Genomic DNA, 13,217 nt, shown 5'->3' with positions numbered 1-13,217 from the left:
ATAAACTAAAATAATCAAGGCGCATAACGGTGTTTATAGGATGCTACCATTTATATTTTTTAAAATGAGGAACTGTATATTCATATAATTTACATACACACACACACACACACACATACATACACACACACACAAATACACAACTTGCCAGCATGTAAGTGAGTCACTTTGGAAAGGGTTTCTTCAACCCCAAAGTTTTACATGACTATAGCCTAGGTCCACATCTGAAAAACTCACAAAATACTCAAGCAGAACCTCACAACCAAACTGCTCCCAATCCCCTCTGACAGAAACTGTGAAAGATATTTAATGTTGAAGTCACCATGTTTTGAAATAATCAGTTATGCAACAATAACTAAAGAGTTTATTCTCAAATAATTTTTTCATTTATTCAACCACAACCTCTATAACTTAGAAGACATAATAAAAATAGTCCTATTTATCAGAACTCATAAACCTAATGGGCAGCCTCAAATTACAGAATCAGGTAGACTTAGGTACCAGTACTTTGAGGAAAGCCTTTCAATAAAATGCTGGATGCCACAAAGACACACAAAAAAGTTTTTGGGGCACCTTACTCAGAACAAAGGTGAACTCCTAACTGGTGGTAACACTTACGGAACTGGTGATATGGAAGTCATTCATTTATCTTCCAAAATGACAGCAACTTAAAAGCAAGTACTATCTTCTATTTTTTTCCCCTCAGGAGAAAAACTTCTGTCCAGGAAACTTTAAAATTAAGACATAATGTAAGGCATGTGTAAGTGTGCACAGAAAGGCCACAGGGTCGAGTGCATTGTGCTGCAGACAAGCAAAAAGTATAATCAGCAAACTGGGATGGCATTTGTAGTATATAATATATAAAAGTTCCAGCTACCAGGAAAAATGCATTGATCAAAATACATACCCTAAAGGTTTCAGGCAGTTAATATTTTATAGTACTTTTTCATAATGTAACAGCACAATCAAAAGCAGCTGGAAATGCAGAGCTATTTACCTGTTTATTTCAAAGGACTAAGACTGCTGTGCTTTTATAGTTTTTCTGATTATAGTCAGATGTCACTTTTAAATGATGACTTCTGCTTTATGGTAGAGACACAGGAAAGAAACTACTTGTTTGAGTGATGACTTTTTTTAAGTTTTTATATTTTTATTGATTTCAGAGAGGAAGGGAGAGGGCGAGATAGAAATATCAATGATGAGAGAGAATCATTGCTTGGCTGCCTCCTGCACAGTCCCTACTGGGGAACAAGCCTGCAACCAGGCATGTGCCCTTGACCGGAATCCGAACTTGGGACCCTTCAGTCAGCAGGCTGGCATTCTATCCACTGAGCCAAACCCGCTAGGGCTGAGTGGTGACTTTTTACAAAATAATGACTATTCATCCAAAGGACTAATTTCTTAGTTTCCAATTGAGGTTGCATCCCAGAAACTTTAACAGCAATCCGACTCCTGGTTGAATAGCAAATTATTGTATGTACTGATAAACCTAGTATCTATCACTCAGGTTATTTTTCAAAAAGAGTAACACCAAATAAATGGCCTACTTACCTGAACTCTTTATTCATGAACACAAACTAATACAATTTATACATTAAGTTCATAATATAGATATATGCCTATAAATAACCATAGCAAACTGAAATATAAGATGTATTTTACAGAGTAGGGAATTTATTTACCTGCCTGTTCATACAAAGTTCTTGCCATAAGAGAGCTTTTCATTACCTCATAAGAAATTAGACTTAAAATGTTCTGCAGGACGGAAATAATGAAGATATAACTTAAACTTAAGAAAAAAGGAAAAAGAAAAGGAGATAGTAGATCCTATAAAGTTTATTACATCATCTACTCTTATAGGAGCTTTGCCAGATAAATATTATGTTATTAACATTTTATCCAATCATCACTTTGTCTATAAAAGATTCCCAGTAGGTGTCAGATATTTTTAGATTTAAAGGTTTATCTTAAAAGTTAATGTACCCTTAAAACAAAAATTTGATAGTTTTATTTGTAAAAGATTAGTAACATTAAAAACATTTTTTTAAAAAAGCGATTCAATTATAATCATGTTAACTTTTTGTCTTCATATCATATATTTTTTTAATATATTTTATTGATTTTTTACAGAGAGGAAGAGAGAGGGATAGAGAGTTAGGAACATCGATGAGAGAGAAACATCGATCAGCTGCCTCCTGCACACCCCCTACTGGGGATGTGCCCGCAACCAAGGTACATGCCCTTGACCGGAATCGAACCTGGGACCCTTGAGTCCGCAGGCCGACGCTCTATCCACTGAGCCAAACCGGTTTCGGCCATATCATATTTTTAAAGTTAACTCTAGTATACCTTTTAATTGAGAATTGAGGCTTTGTTTCCCAATTCTTTCACAAATAAAATTCTAAGGAATTTTCAAGCCCTGTATAATACAGTATCTTAACGAAATTTTGGCTACCAATCAGATAGGAGATGATTTCATGGGCCCCAAAGACAATGCTAAGTGACAATGTAGCAAGTGAGCAATTTATTCTCCCTTCATTCTATTTAAATTCATCAGACTGTATCAGGAGGTCTCAGATTGGTGTTATCAACGCCTCCCTAATTCTTGATACCTTTCTTTTTAAACAAAGAACAGTAAATCTCAAACTAAGTCTTCAGCAGACAATTCTAGCTAGAATTTATCAATACTGTTTTGTTTCCATTATTTTCATCTTTATGTCTACCTTCTGTTTATGACAAGTAATACCTGTTTCTTACTGATGGTGATTATTCCAAGTTTCCTTTAAAAATTATTTTAGTCTGGCTGGTGTGGTTCAGTGGTTGAGTGTCAACCTATGAACCAGGAGGTCACGGTTCAATTCCCGGTCAGGGCACATGCCTGGGTTGCAGGCTCTATCCCCAGTGTGGGGCATGCAGGGGGAAGCCATAAATGATTCTCTCTCATCATTGATGTTTCTTTTTTATTCTTTGATGTCTGTAGCCAAATTTACCCCTGAGGCCCAGCAGAGGGGATCAGGGCCCATGCGCCAGAGTGTTTCTGTGGCAGCCTTCTGGGCCAGTGCCTGCCATGGATGGGACAGTCACATTGACGTTTCCATCACTCTCTCCCTCTCCCTTCCTCTCTAAAATCAGTAAAAATATATAAAAAAATATTTTAATAATGACATTGATATAAAGAAATAGTAAAGAAGTTAAGTATGCAGGAAGTATGCAGTTGTGGCCAGAATTTTGTAGATGATATAAAAATGACTGAGTTTGGCCCAGTGGATAGAGCCTGCAGACTGAAGGGTCCCAGGTTCAATTCCGGTCAAGGGCATGTACCTTGGTTGCGGACACATCCCCAGTAGGGGGTGTGCAGGAGGCAGCTGATTGATGTTTCTCTCTCATCGATGTTTCTAACTCTCTATCCCTCTCCCTTCCTCTGTAAAAAAATCAATAAAATATATATATTTTTAAAAAATGACTGAGTTTGATGAGGGCCTTAAATAACAGACTAGGTCAGATGGATTTAATTGATATCTTTAGAGCATTTCACCCCAAAGTAGCAGAATATACATTCTTTTCAAGTGCCCATGGAACATTTTCTAGGACAGACCACATGTCAGGACACAAAACAACTCATACATTAAAAAAATTGAAATCATATCAAGCATCTTTTTTGACCTGGTATGAGACCAGAAATCAATTACAAGAAGAAAAACACACAATCACATGGAGGCTAAATAACATGTCTATTAAACAATGAATATAAAACAATGAAATCAAGAAATAAATCAAAAGATACCCTGAGACAAATGAAAATGAAAACACAATTACCCCAAATCTATAAAAGGGAAATTCATAGCATTCCAGGCCTACTTCAAGAAACAAGAAATCTCTCAAATAAGCAATATAACTTTAAACTTAAAGGAACTAGAAAAATAACAAAGCCCAAAGTGAGTAGAAGGAAGGAAATAATAAAGATCTGAGTGGAAATAAACAAAATAGAGTCTAAAAAAGCAACAACACAAAAGATCAATGAAATCAAGAGCTGGTTCTTTGAAACGATAAACCAGATTGAAAAACCTTTTAATCAGACTCATCAAATAAAAAAGAGAGGGGACCCAAATAAATAAAATCAGAAATGAAAGAGAAGTAGCAACTGGCACCACGGAAATATACAGAAAATATTACTAACAACCATAGGCCAACAAATTAGATGATATGGAAGAAATGGAAAAATTTCTAGAAATACACAATCTCCCAAAACTGAATCAAGAAACAAAATCTGAACAGACCAATTATAACTAATGAAATTGAAGCAGCAATAAAAAAATCTTCCAACAAATTAAAAAAAGCCCTCAACCGGATGGCTTCACATGTAAATTTTACCAAATATTCAAAGAAGAACACTTATATCCTCAAACTACTGCAAACAAGTCAAGTGGAGGGAAGACTTCCAAACTCATTTTACGAGGCCTGCCTTACCCTAATTTCAAAACCAGATAAAGACATGACAAAGAAAGAAAATTATACACCAATATTCCTGATCAACCTAGATGTAAAAATCCTCAAAAAAAATATTAGCAAGTCAATTCTAGAAATATCTTAAAAAATCATACATCATAATCAGGTGGGATTTATTCTTGGGATGCATGGTAGGCACAATATCTGCAAATCAGTTAATGTGATACACAACTTAAACAAAATGAAGGATAAAATTCATATGATCATATCATCACATTCAGAAAAAGCATTTGACAAAATTCAGCACCCATATATGATAAAAACTTATAGTAAACTGGAAACAGGGAATACACCTCAATGTATTAAAGGACATATATGACAAAACCAAAGCTAATATCATACTCAATTGGGAAAAACTAAAAGCATTTCCCTTAAGATCAGTAATAAAACAAGGATGTCCACTTTCACCCCTCTTATTCAACATAGTACTGGAAATCACAGCCACAGCAATGTGACAAGAAGAAATAAAAAGCATTCAAATTGGAAAGGAAAACTGTCATTATTTGCAGATGACATATTTTACATAGAGAATCCTGAAGAGTCCCCCAAAAAACTACTGGAACTGATAAATTCAGTAAAGTAGTAGGATATAAAATAAATGTCCAGAAATCAGTTTCTTTTTATATACCAATAATGAACTGTCTGAAAGGGAATCTAAGAAAACAATCCCATTTACAACTGCATCAGCAATAAAAGTAAAATAACTAGGAATAAATTTAACCAAGGATGCAAAAGACCAATACTCGGAAAATTATGACAATGAAGAAAGTGATGATACAAATAAGTGGAAGTATATACTATGCTCATGGATAGGAAGAATTAGCATTGTGAAAATGTCCATACTACTCAAAGCAACCTATAGATTCAACTCAATTCCTATCAAAATACCAATGGTGTACTTCACAGAACAAGATAAATAATCCAAAAATTCATATGGAACAAAAAAAGACTCCAAATAGCCATAGCAATATTGAGAAAGAAGAACGAAGTTGAAGGAATCATGCTCCCTGATATCAAACTATACGACAAGGCCACAGTAATAAAAAAAAGCATGACCTGGCATAAAAACAAATAAACAAAAACTAGACATATAAATCAATGGAACAGAATAGAGAGCCCAAAAATATACCCATGGCTATATGGCCAATTAATGTTTGTCAAGAGGCAAGAACATATAATGGGTAAAGATAGTCTATTCAATAAATCGTGGTGGGCAAACTGGACTGATATAGGCACAAAAATGAAACTAGACCACCTTTTTGCACCATCTACAAGAGAAATAATTTAGTCTGGCCCTACCAAGGCAATACGGATGAGTTAATTAAATGTTTGACCAAATGTAGTTAATTTTTAAGTTGATAATTTTGTATGGCCCACAAATGATGTTATAATTTCCAAATGACTCTTGGCAGAAAAAAGGTTCCTCACCGCTGGATTACAGACTTAAATTTAAATGTAAGACTCAAACCATAAAACTCCCAGGAAAAAACATAGGTAGTAAAATCTCGGACATTTCTCTCAGTAATATTTTTTCTGATATATCTCCTTAGGGAGGTTGAACAAAAGAAAAAAATGAATTGGACAACATCAAATTAAAACGTTTTTTGAATGGGAGAAGATATTCACCAATGATACATCTGATAAGGGATTACTATGTAAAATTTATAAAGAATGCATACAACTCAACAGCCCCAAAACAAACAATCCAATTTGAAAATGGGCAGAGGACCTGAATAGACATTTCTTCAAAGAGGACATAAACATGGCCAACGGATGTGAAAAGATGCTCAACATCAGTAATCATCAGAGAAATGGCAATTAAAACCACAATGGATATTACCTCACACCTGTCAGAATGGCTATCATCAATAAATCTACAAACAAGTGTTGATGAAGATATGGAGAAAATCCCCTCACGTACTGCTGGTGGGAATGAAGACTGGTGCAGCTGCTGTGGAAAACAGTAGGGAGGTTCTTCAAACAATTATAAATGGAACTGCCTTATGACCCAGCGATTCCACTTCTGGGTATATAGCTGAAGAAACCCAAAACACTAGTTCAAAAGAATATATGCACCCCTATATTCATTGCATTGTTGTTATTTATAGTAGCCAATCTACAGAAGCAACCCAAGTTTCCATCAACAGACAAATGGATAAAAAAGCAGCGGTACCTATATACAATGGAATATTACTCGGCCATAAAGAGAATGAAATCTTATTATTTGTGACAGCATGGATGGACCTAGAGGGTATTATGCCCAGTGAAATAAGTCAGTCAGAGAAAGACAGATACCATATGATCTCACTTACATGTGTAATGTAAATAACAATATTCATGAACAAACATAAGAGAAACAGACTCATAGATACAGAGAACAGGCTGATGGCTGCCAGAGGGGAGGGAGTTTGGGGGAAAGGATGGAAAAGGTGAAGGGATTGAGAAATACAGATTGGCAGTTACCAAACAGTAATGGGGGTGTAAAGTACAGCGTGGGAAATGTAGTTAAGTAATATTGTAATAACTATGGTGCCAGGTATGTACTGGAAATATCAGGGGAACACTTTGTAAAGTACATGATTGTCTAACCACTGTGTTGTACACCTTAAACTAATACAAAATAATACTGAATGTAAACTGTAATTGTAATTGAAAAAAATAAAAATAAATTTAAGAAATGGCTGAAGTTTGAGAAATACTACACTTTTCCTTTGGGTAAACAAATAAGTGTAAATGCCAACTATGAGCATGCCATTCGTTTGGCCATCATTAAGGATAGAAAAGGATATTCAAAGAAATGTAAATAGAAAAGGGGAAAAGGAAATTATTTCAAAATGAAGCAATACACAAGGTGGCATTAAAGCTAGGACTTGATAGGTATGATTTAGACATGTAGAGACAGAGTATTCAAAGAGAACAAAAGCCTAACAATACAGGCCTGAGTGGTGACATGTTTCAAATCTTGATTGTGGTGGTGGTTACATAAGTGTGTTTATAATGAACATATAAAATGAGTGCACATTATTATATGTAAATTTTCCCTTAATAAATTTGATACCATATATTTGACCTATGCAATGAAAAGTCATTGAGGTTTCAGGCTTGAGTAACTTGGGGAGGGAGAGGTGAATGCAATAAACAGAAAATGGAAATCACATTTTAAAGGGAATCAAAAGTACTTATTTTCATATAATAAAATTTCAATAAATATTTTAGCTATAACAGAAAAAAATAGCAGCTCTATGCTTCTACATAATAGTTTCATTTCAGGGAGAGAAGTTATCTGAATTAAGGCTTACCTATTAAAATTAAATGTGTTATCCCTCCCAAACAAAGGAGTTCATTAATAGCACTCATCCCTAGTAAAGTAACAAAGAACAGAGAGAAGTAGCCACACCGGTTGTGTGCTAGTGACACCTGACAGAATTTAGCAAAATTATTTAAGATAGTATTAAACATGTAGATCCTGACAGTATGCAATTCAGAAACCACCTTAGAATTTACATTTTAATCTTTAATTATTTTCAGTAATCAATTATTAAGTACATTTCAAGTGGCTTTTATAACATTTCACAGTTGAAGAATTCATGACTAGAGAGGGAAATCATTCATAGTAAAAATAACACCATGATTAACAAGTCTTTACCTGTTGGAAGTTTATAATGCCATTCTTAGTAAAATCATGACTTGCCCATAAAATCAAATTCAAAACCTGAAATAATTATGGTATTGAAAAGCATCAACAGACCAGAAAAAGAAGATACTTTTCTGCTATAAATTAAAGCATTGGGCCCATAGAAACCTATGTGTATCCTTAATATTTTACTAAGGAAAATATAAGTCTTGGTTATACCAATGAGTTGCCACTAGATCTTCATGCTCCAGAAAGCTTAACATGAAAGCCATGTGGGGAATTTCAGAATTGAAAGGGGACTCAAGTCAAGTGCTTTACTTTTTAAATTGGTATTCTATGTACAATAAGTCAGTTCTTGAAACTGAAGTGAAATGACATAAGGAAACCAATTTTACCATAAGCTGACTGACATAAACAAGTTCCTACAGGAATGATACAAGGAAACTACACTGAAGGAAATGTTATTCTAGGACCTGCTGTAACTACATTCTAGATGTTAACAGGTTGGCTATGAGAAAATAGGCTCTCCGTCCTGGTAGGTTTAGGAACTGCTTCAGTAACATTCCCTTGAGAATTTACATGCATATAAGAATAGTAGTAAAGGTTTTGAGAAGTCCTACGGTTAAAAGCAAATCAAAAGTTAAACTCCTGATTAAACCCAATGTGCTCCCAAATCATTTGCCATGGAACACTGTTTTTGGGCAGTAAGCCTATTATTGAATTCAGAACAGTGTTCAGGGTGAAACATCAGTTTGAAAAACTCTAAACTTATGAAATTCCCTTAAACAGATGACAAAACTGAGGCCCAGAGAGCTCATACCAGGTTAGCAGAACAAAGAACTTAGGTGAATAGGACTCCTTTGACTTTATATGTATATCGTTAAACATTTAATTAACAACATTTACATTTAACATTTTGGTTGTGGTATCACGTTTGTGTATTAACTTAGGTGTTTTTAATTCTTCAAGACTTCAGTTCCTAATAATCATGTCCACCTGGAGATTTGCTATTATTTAGCAATACTGGGGAATTAGGTCGTTCAGAGTGGCAGCTGAAAGTAATCACTAAAAATAAAGCATTTGTACTACAACTGGTGTTAGTTTACTCTTGTTATAACTTCTGTCAGCTCTACTAAATCATTGTGTCCTTTATCAGGTGGTGAGTTACTTAGCACCTAATGCTGACATGTTATTCACAGTAAAATTAAGATCTATGTCTGCATAGAAGATAGCCAATAACAACGAAAAGGTGAGATTTTTTCTCCCTATAGTTCGAGGCTTATGTATCAGGCATCTTCCTAACTCTTTTTGTAATTATTATTAAAAAGTCTTGATTGCTTTAACTAGCCTCCAAATCAATTTCCCCCCATATTTATGTTTCTCAAACTCCAGAGAGCTGTAAGAGTGTAAGATTAATCAAAACACAATTTACGTGGCTTTAAAAAAGTATAGTTGCCCTAGCTGGCTTGGCTCCGTGGACAGAGCGGCGGCCTGCGGACTGAAGGGTCCCAGGTTCGACTTCCGTCAAGGGCACACCCCTGGGCTGCGGGCTGGGTCCCCATAGGGGGCGCCCCGTGCAGCAGGCAGCCTGTCAGAGATTCTCTCATTGATGTTTCTCTCTCTCTCTCTCCCTCTCCCTTCCTCTCTGAAATATATTAAAAATGTAATCTCTTAAATTAAAAAAAAAAAGAGTAGCTCCTAAAGAGTGTTAAAAAAAAAAAAAGCATAGTTGTGTGCCACTCCTTCCCCCTCAAGGTAGGAGAATGGAGGAGGCTGAACACGTAACTGTAGTTCAAGCAGCAACTTTAAAAGCCTTGGGAATCAAAGGTAACCATTGTTAACAACTTCCTTATGACTAACCTGACTTCCTCTAACCAACTTCTGCACTCCTTTCCAACCCCTCACGTGGGCCACTCACCGTGGACGGCATTCACTGGTGTCACAATATTTAAAATGATCCCCAAAACTAGTGAGACTGCACGAGGCCTGGATTCCGCCAACAAAGAGGCTACCCCGCGCGCCTTCCTCGCGCAGGTGCGAGCGACCTCCACTCCAACCTGGCGCCCTGCCGGCCCGAGCGCCGGAGGCTGGGGATGAGCCACCAGACACCTGCGGCCACCTCGGCCCGGCCGCCCTCGCGCCTCCGCCCCGCCCCGCCCCAGCCCGCCGGTCCCGCGCCGCGCCCGCTTCCCCGGAAACCAGAGGACGGCCGCCCGGCTTCGCGGCTTCATGCGGGGCCAGGGCGGCATCACCCCCGACGCCACAGCAGCCTGACCCGGCACGTCCCCGCGGCTCCGGAACGAGGCAGGCCGAGGAAGCCGCTCAGAGCCAGCGGCCGGCCTCGTGACCGCTATGGGGGCGGGGACACGGTTACCTGCTGTGGGCTCCGCCGCTCCCGCCAGCGCCGCTCTCCTGGCAACCGCGGCAGCTACACGGAGGCCGAAAGCCGAAGGGCCTAGTGACAGCTCCCAGCGTGCACCGCGCCGGCGCCCACGCCCACGCCGGCGTCGACGTCGACGAGCTCTATATCCACCCCCTGGTCCGTTCCCCGTCCTTGGCGCCAGCTGTCGCCACAGCGCCCTCAAGCGGAGTGTCAGGGAAGCGGCCCAGGGCCGGACCAACTGCGGAAGTGGGCCTGCAAAGGGGTTTATAGCAGGTGTTTTTAACTCGCCAGCGCCAGCCCTATCCTGATAGTTTGAAGGGATGCTAGCAGTTGAAAACAGCTTTTACATATCATTTAAATAATTATTTAAGTATTATTTAAATAATTGTTTAAATATAATTTAAATAATACCTTTGTATTTCTTAGGCCGACCTTGAGGCCCAGAGAGGTTAGAAGACTTAGGAAAGACCAATAGTTGTTATCAGCTTTGAACTGTTTGAACCTAGAACTCTCTAAATCACGTAGTTATTACAAGGAGGGTTGCACTGGTTTGCCTAAAGTTTAGGCCCTAAACCATAGAGTCAAAAAAAAAATTTTTTTTTACAAATGTAAAAATATAAAAATCTTTAAAAATAATCAAATCCCCCACCTGGCATGGTTCAGTGGTTGAGCGTCGACCTTTGAACCATAAGGTCACAGGTTCAATTCCCTGTCAGGGCACTTACCCAGATTGCAGGCTTGATCCCCAGTATGGGGCATCCAGGAGGCAACCAATCAGTGATTCACTCTCATCATTGATGTTTCTACCTCTCTCTCCCTTTCCCTTACTCTCTGAAATCAATAAAAATATATTTTTAAAAATTAAAATAAAAATAATCAAACCAATTATGAAGAGCATATATGCTAAGAATGTTATTTAAGCACTTAACAGCCTAGCCTTGAGAATTAAAGAAGATATGAGTTGAAATCATCACCTTTCATCACCATTATCTGAGATGGAATAGTAGTAAAGTTAATTCTGTGTTGTTGAATCATTGTGATGGATACAGGAATTTGTGAAGCAACATGATAAACTTTTAAAACTTCAAATACCAATTTTAGTTAATCCTCACCCAAGGATAATTTTATATTGATTTTTAGAAAGAGTGGAAGGGAGAGGGAGGGAGAGAGAGAAACAATGTGAGAGACACATTGATTGGTTGCCTCCTGCACACACCCCAACCAGGCTGACACTCTATCCACTTAGCCAAACCAGCTAGGGCTCAAATACTAATTTTAGAAATATTGTCTTAAACTAGTGTCTCTAACATAGAGGTTTATTATATACTCAGAAAATGTCTAGATGAATGTTTGGTGTGTGGTAATTATGACCTTGAAATGATAAAGTAGAACATCAATAAACATATGATTTTCTGTGTACAAACATTCACTTTTCTGTTTTTAAAAAACAGCCTCTTGCTTTTAAAGAATTCTTATAAAGCTTCCATGGACTTATATTTTAGTTATTTCCCACTATAAGTATTTACAATATACTAGATCCTTTTCGTTACTGTGTCAAACTTTCCAAAATAATCCTCTGGTAGTAATAAGATTAGGACTTCTCTGAGTCAGTTTTTACTTCCACAAAAGTGAACAGTGAAAATGTACACATGGAATCATTCTCATCTTCCTTTTTTCAAAGCTTATAGGAATGATTAATCCTGTGATCCATGTTACTGGTTTTAATACACTCTATTCTGCATAGGGAACGAACAGAAAACTTCTTACACATTTGCAACTTGGAGCAATTTTGTCTAACTTGAGAAGCAATGTCACATCAATCCTGGACATCTGTGGCCTCAGATAGAGGAGAGCTACTGAAGGACCTCCCGCCCATAGATCATAAAAATGAGATCATAGTCCATAAAAACAAAACAAAACACAAAAACAAAATACAGTGTATTTGGGGTGAAGAATTCTGCTCTTGGGCTTCCAGGGGACTGTGCCTGCCTGTATTGCCTCCCTCCATCCGCTCCGTCTCTTCCAGCCTCATCTCTATCCACGCTGGCAAAGGAATGTACGCCCCGTCTGATTTTTAAGGTCATTTCCAAGGAGACTAACGCATCAGGTCACACCCATAAGAAGCAGAGTGGGCGGACAATTTGGCTCTCCCACCCACCTTCACAAGGCTCAGGCCCCACACCTGCTCTGAAAATGCTCACACACACCCCCCTCCCCACACACACACATCGAGTCCTCTAGGCAGCGCACTCTCCGCCCGGCAGGTGGCGCTGTGGGCTGGCTGTTTCAGCCGAGCGAGCCGATCCCGGAATCCCGTGCGGCGGCCGCCGCCGATGCTGCCGGTGTTTGAGCCGCACGTGCAGAGGCGCTCCTGGCGCCGGCGGCGGGCTGGCTGGGACCTCCGTCTGGGCGCCCGCCATGGCCCCGCCGGCAGAGACGCGCGTGTTCCTGGAGGTGCGGAGTCGGCTGCAGAGCGCGCTGCTGATCCTGGGGTAAGGCCAGGGCGGGAGTGTGGGCTCCCGGGCACCGTGCCTCGCTCGCTTTTAAGCTACCCGGCAAGTCTCCGCCTCCCTGGGGAGGATGGATTCTTGAATTTCTTCGTTCCGGTTGCTTAGAGCTCTCTTGATGACTCAGAGTAGAGTGCTCCCTCTCCTGTAGCCGCCCCTCTCCCCGCCACCCCCCTTCGATCTCGGC

At 38.8% G+C, this 13,217-nt stretch overlaps 2 protein-coding genes and 1 non-coding gene across 7 annotated transcripts in view; 1 reads left to right on the top strand and 2 right to left on the bottom strand.

The window, feature by feature from the left end:
• DOP1A (DOP1 leucine zipper like protein A) overlaps nt 1-10,569 on the bottom strand; it is a 102,905-nt gene extending 92,336 nt beyond the window's left edge. The window contains exon 1 of the mRNA XM_028161180.2: nt 10,515-10,569. The gene's annotated coding sequence lies outside the window, so the exon portion shown is untranslated. The remainder of the gene's footprint in view (nt 1-10,514) is intronic.
• On the bottom strand, nt 2,969-3,100 carry LOC114231160 (small nucleolar RNA SNORA5). Its single transcript, XR_003617139.2, has one exon. It is a non-coding gene; the product is annotated as a small nucleolar RNA SNORA5 (small nucleolar RNA).
• Nucleotides 10,570-12,798: 2,229 nt separating the features above from the next.
• UBE3D (ubiquitin protein ligase E3D) overlaps nt 12,799-13,217 on the top strand; it is a 145,120-nt gene continuing 144,701 nt past the window's right edge. For 4 of the 5 annotated variants that reach the window (XR_008557278.1, XM_054722384.1, XM_054722385.1 and 1 more), the window contains exon 1: nt 12,884-13,015. Coding sequence is in view for 4 of the 5 variants with exons in the window: in XM_054722384.1 (XP_054578359.1) it covers nt 12,942-13,015 (74 nt within the window). In the remaining variant the exon portion in view is untranslated. Of the gene's footprint in view, nt 13,016-13,217 lie in introns of all 5 variants that reach the window. The other variant, XM_054722386.1, reaches the window with a different exon arrangement.

The sequence above is a fragment of the Eptesicus fuscus genome, chromosome 10 (genome assembly GCF_027574615.1).
Source record: "Eptesicus fuscus isolate TK198812 chromosome 10, DD_ASM_mEF_20220401, whole genome shotgun sequence".
NCBI lineage: Eukaryota > Metazoa > Chordata > Mammalia > Chiroptera > Vespertilionidae > Eptesicus > Eptesicus fuscus.
Note: the sequence above shows the minus strand (reverse complement) of the source record. Positions and strands in the feature narration are given on the sequence as shown.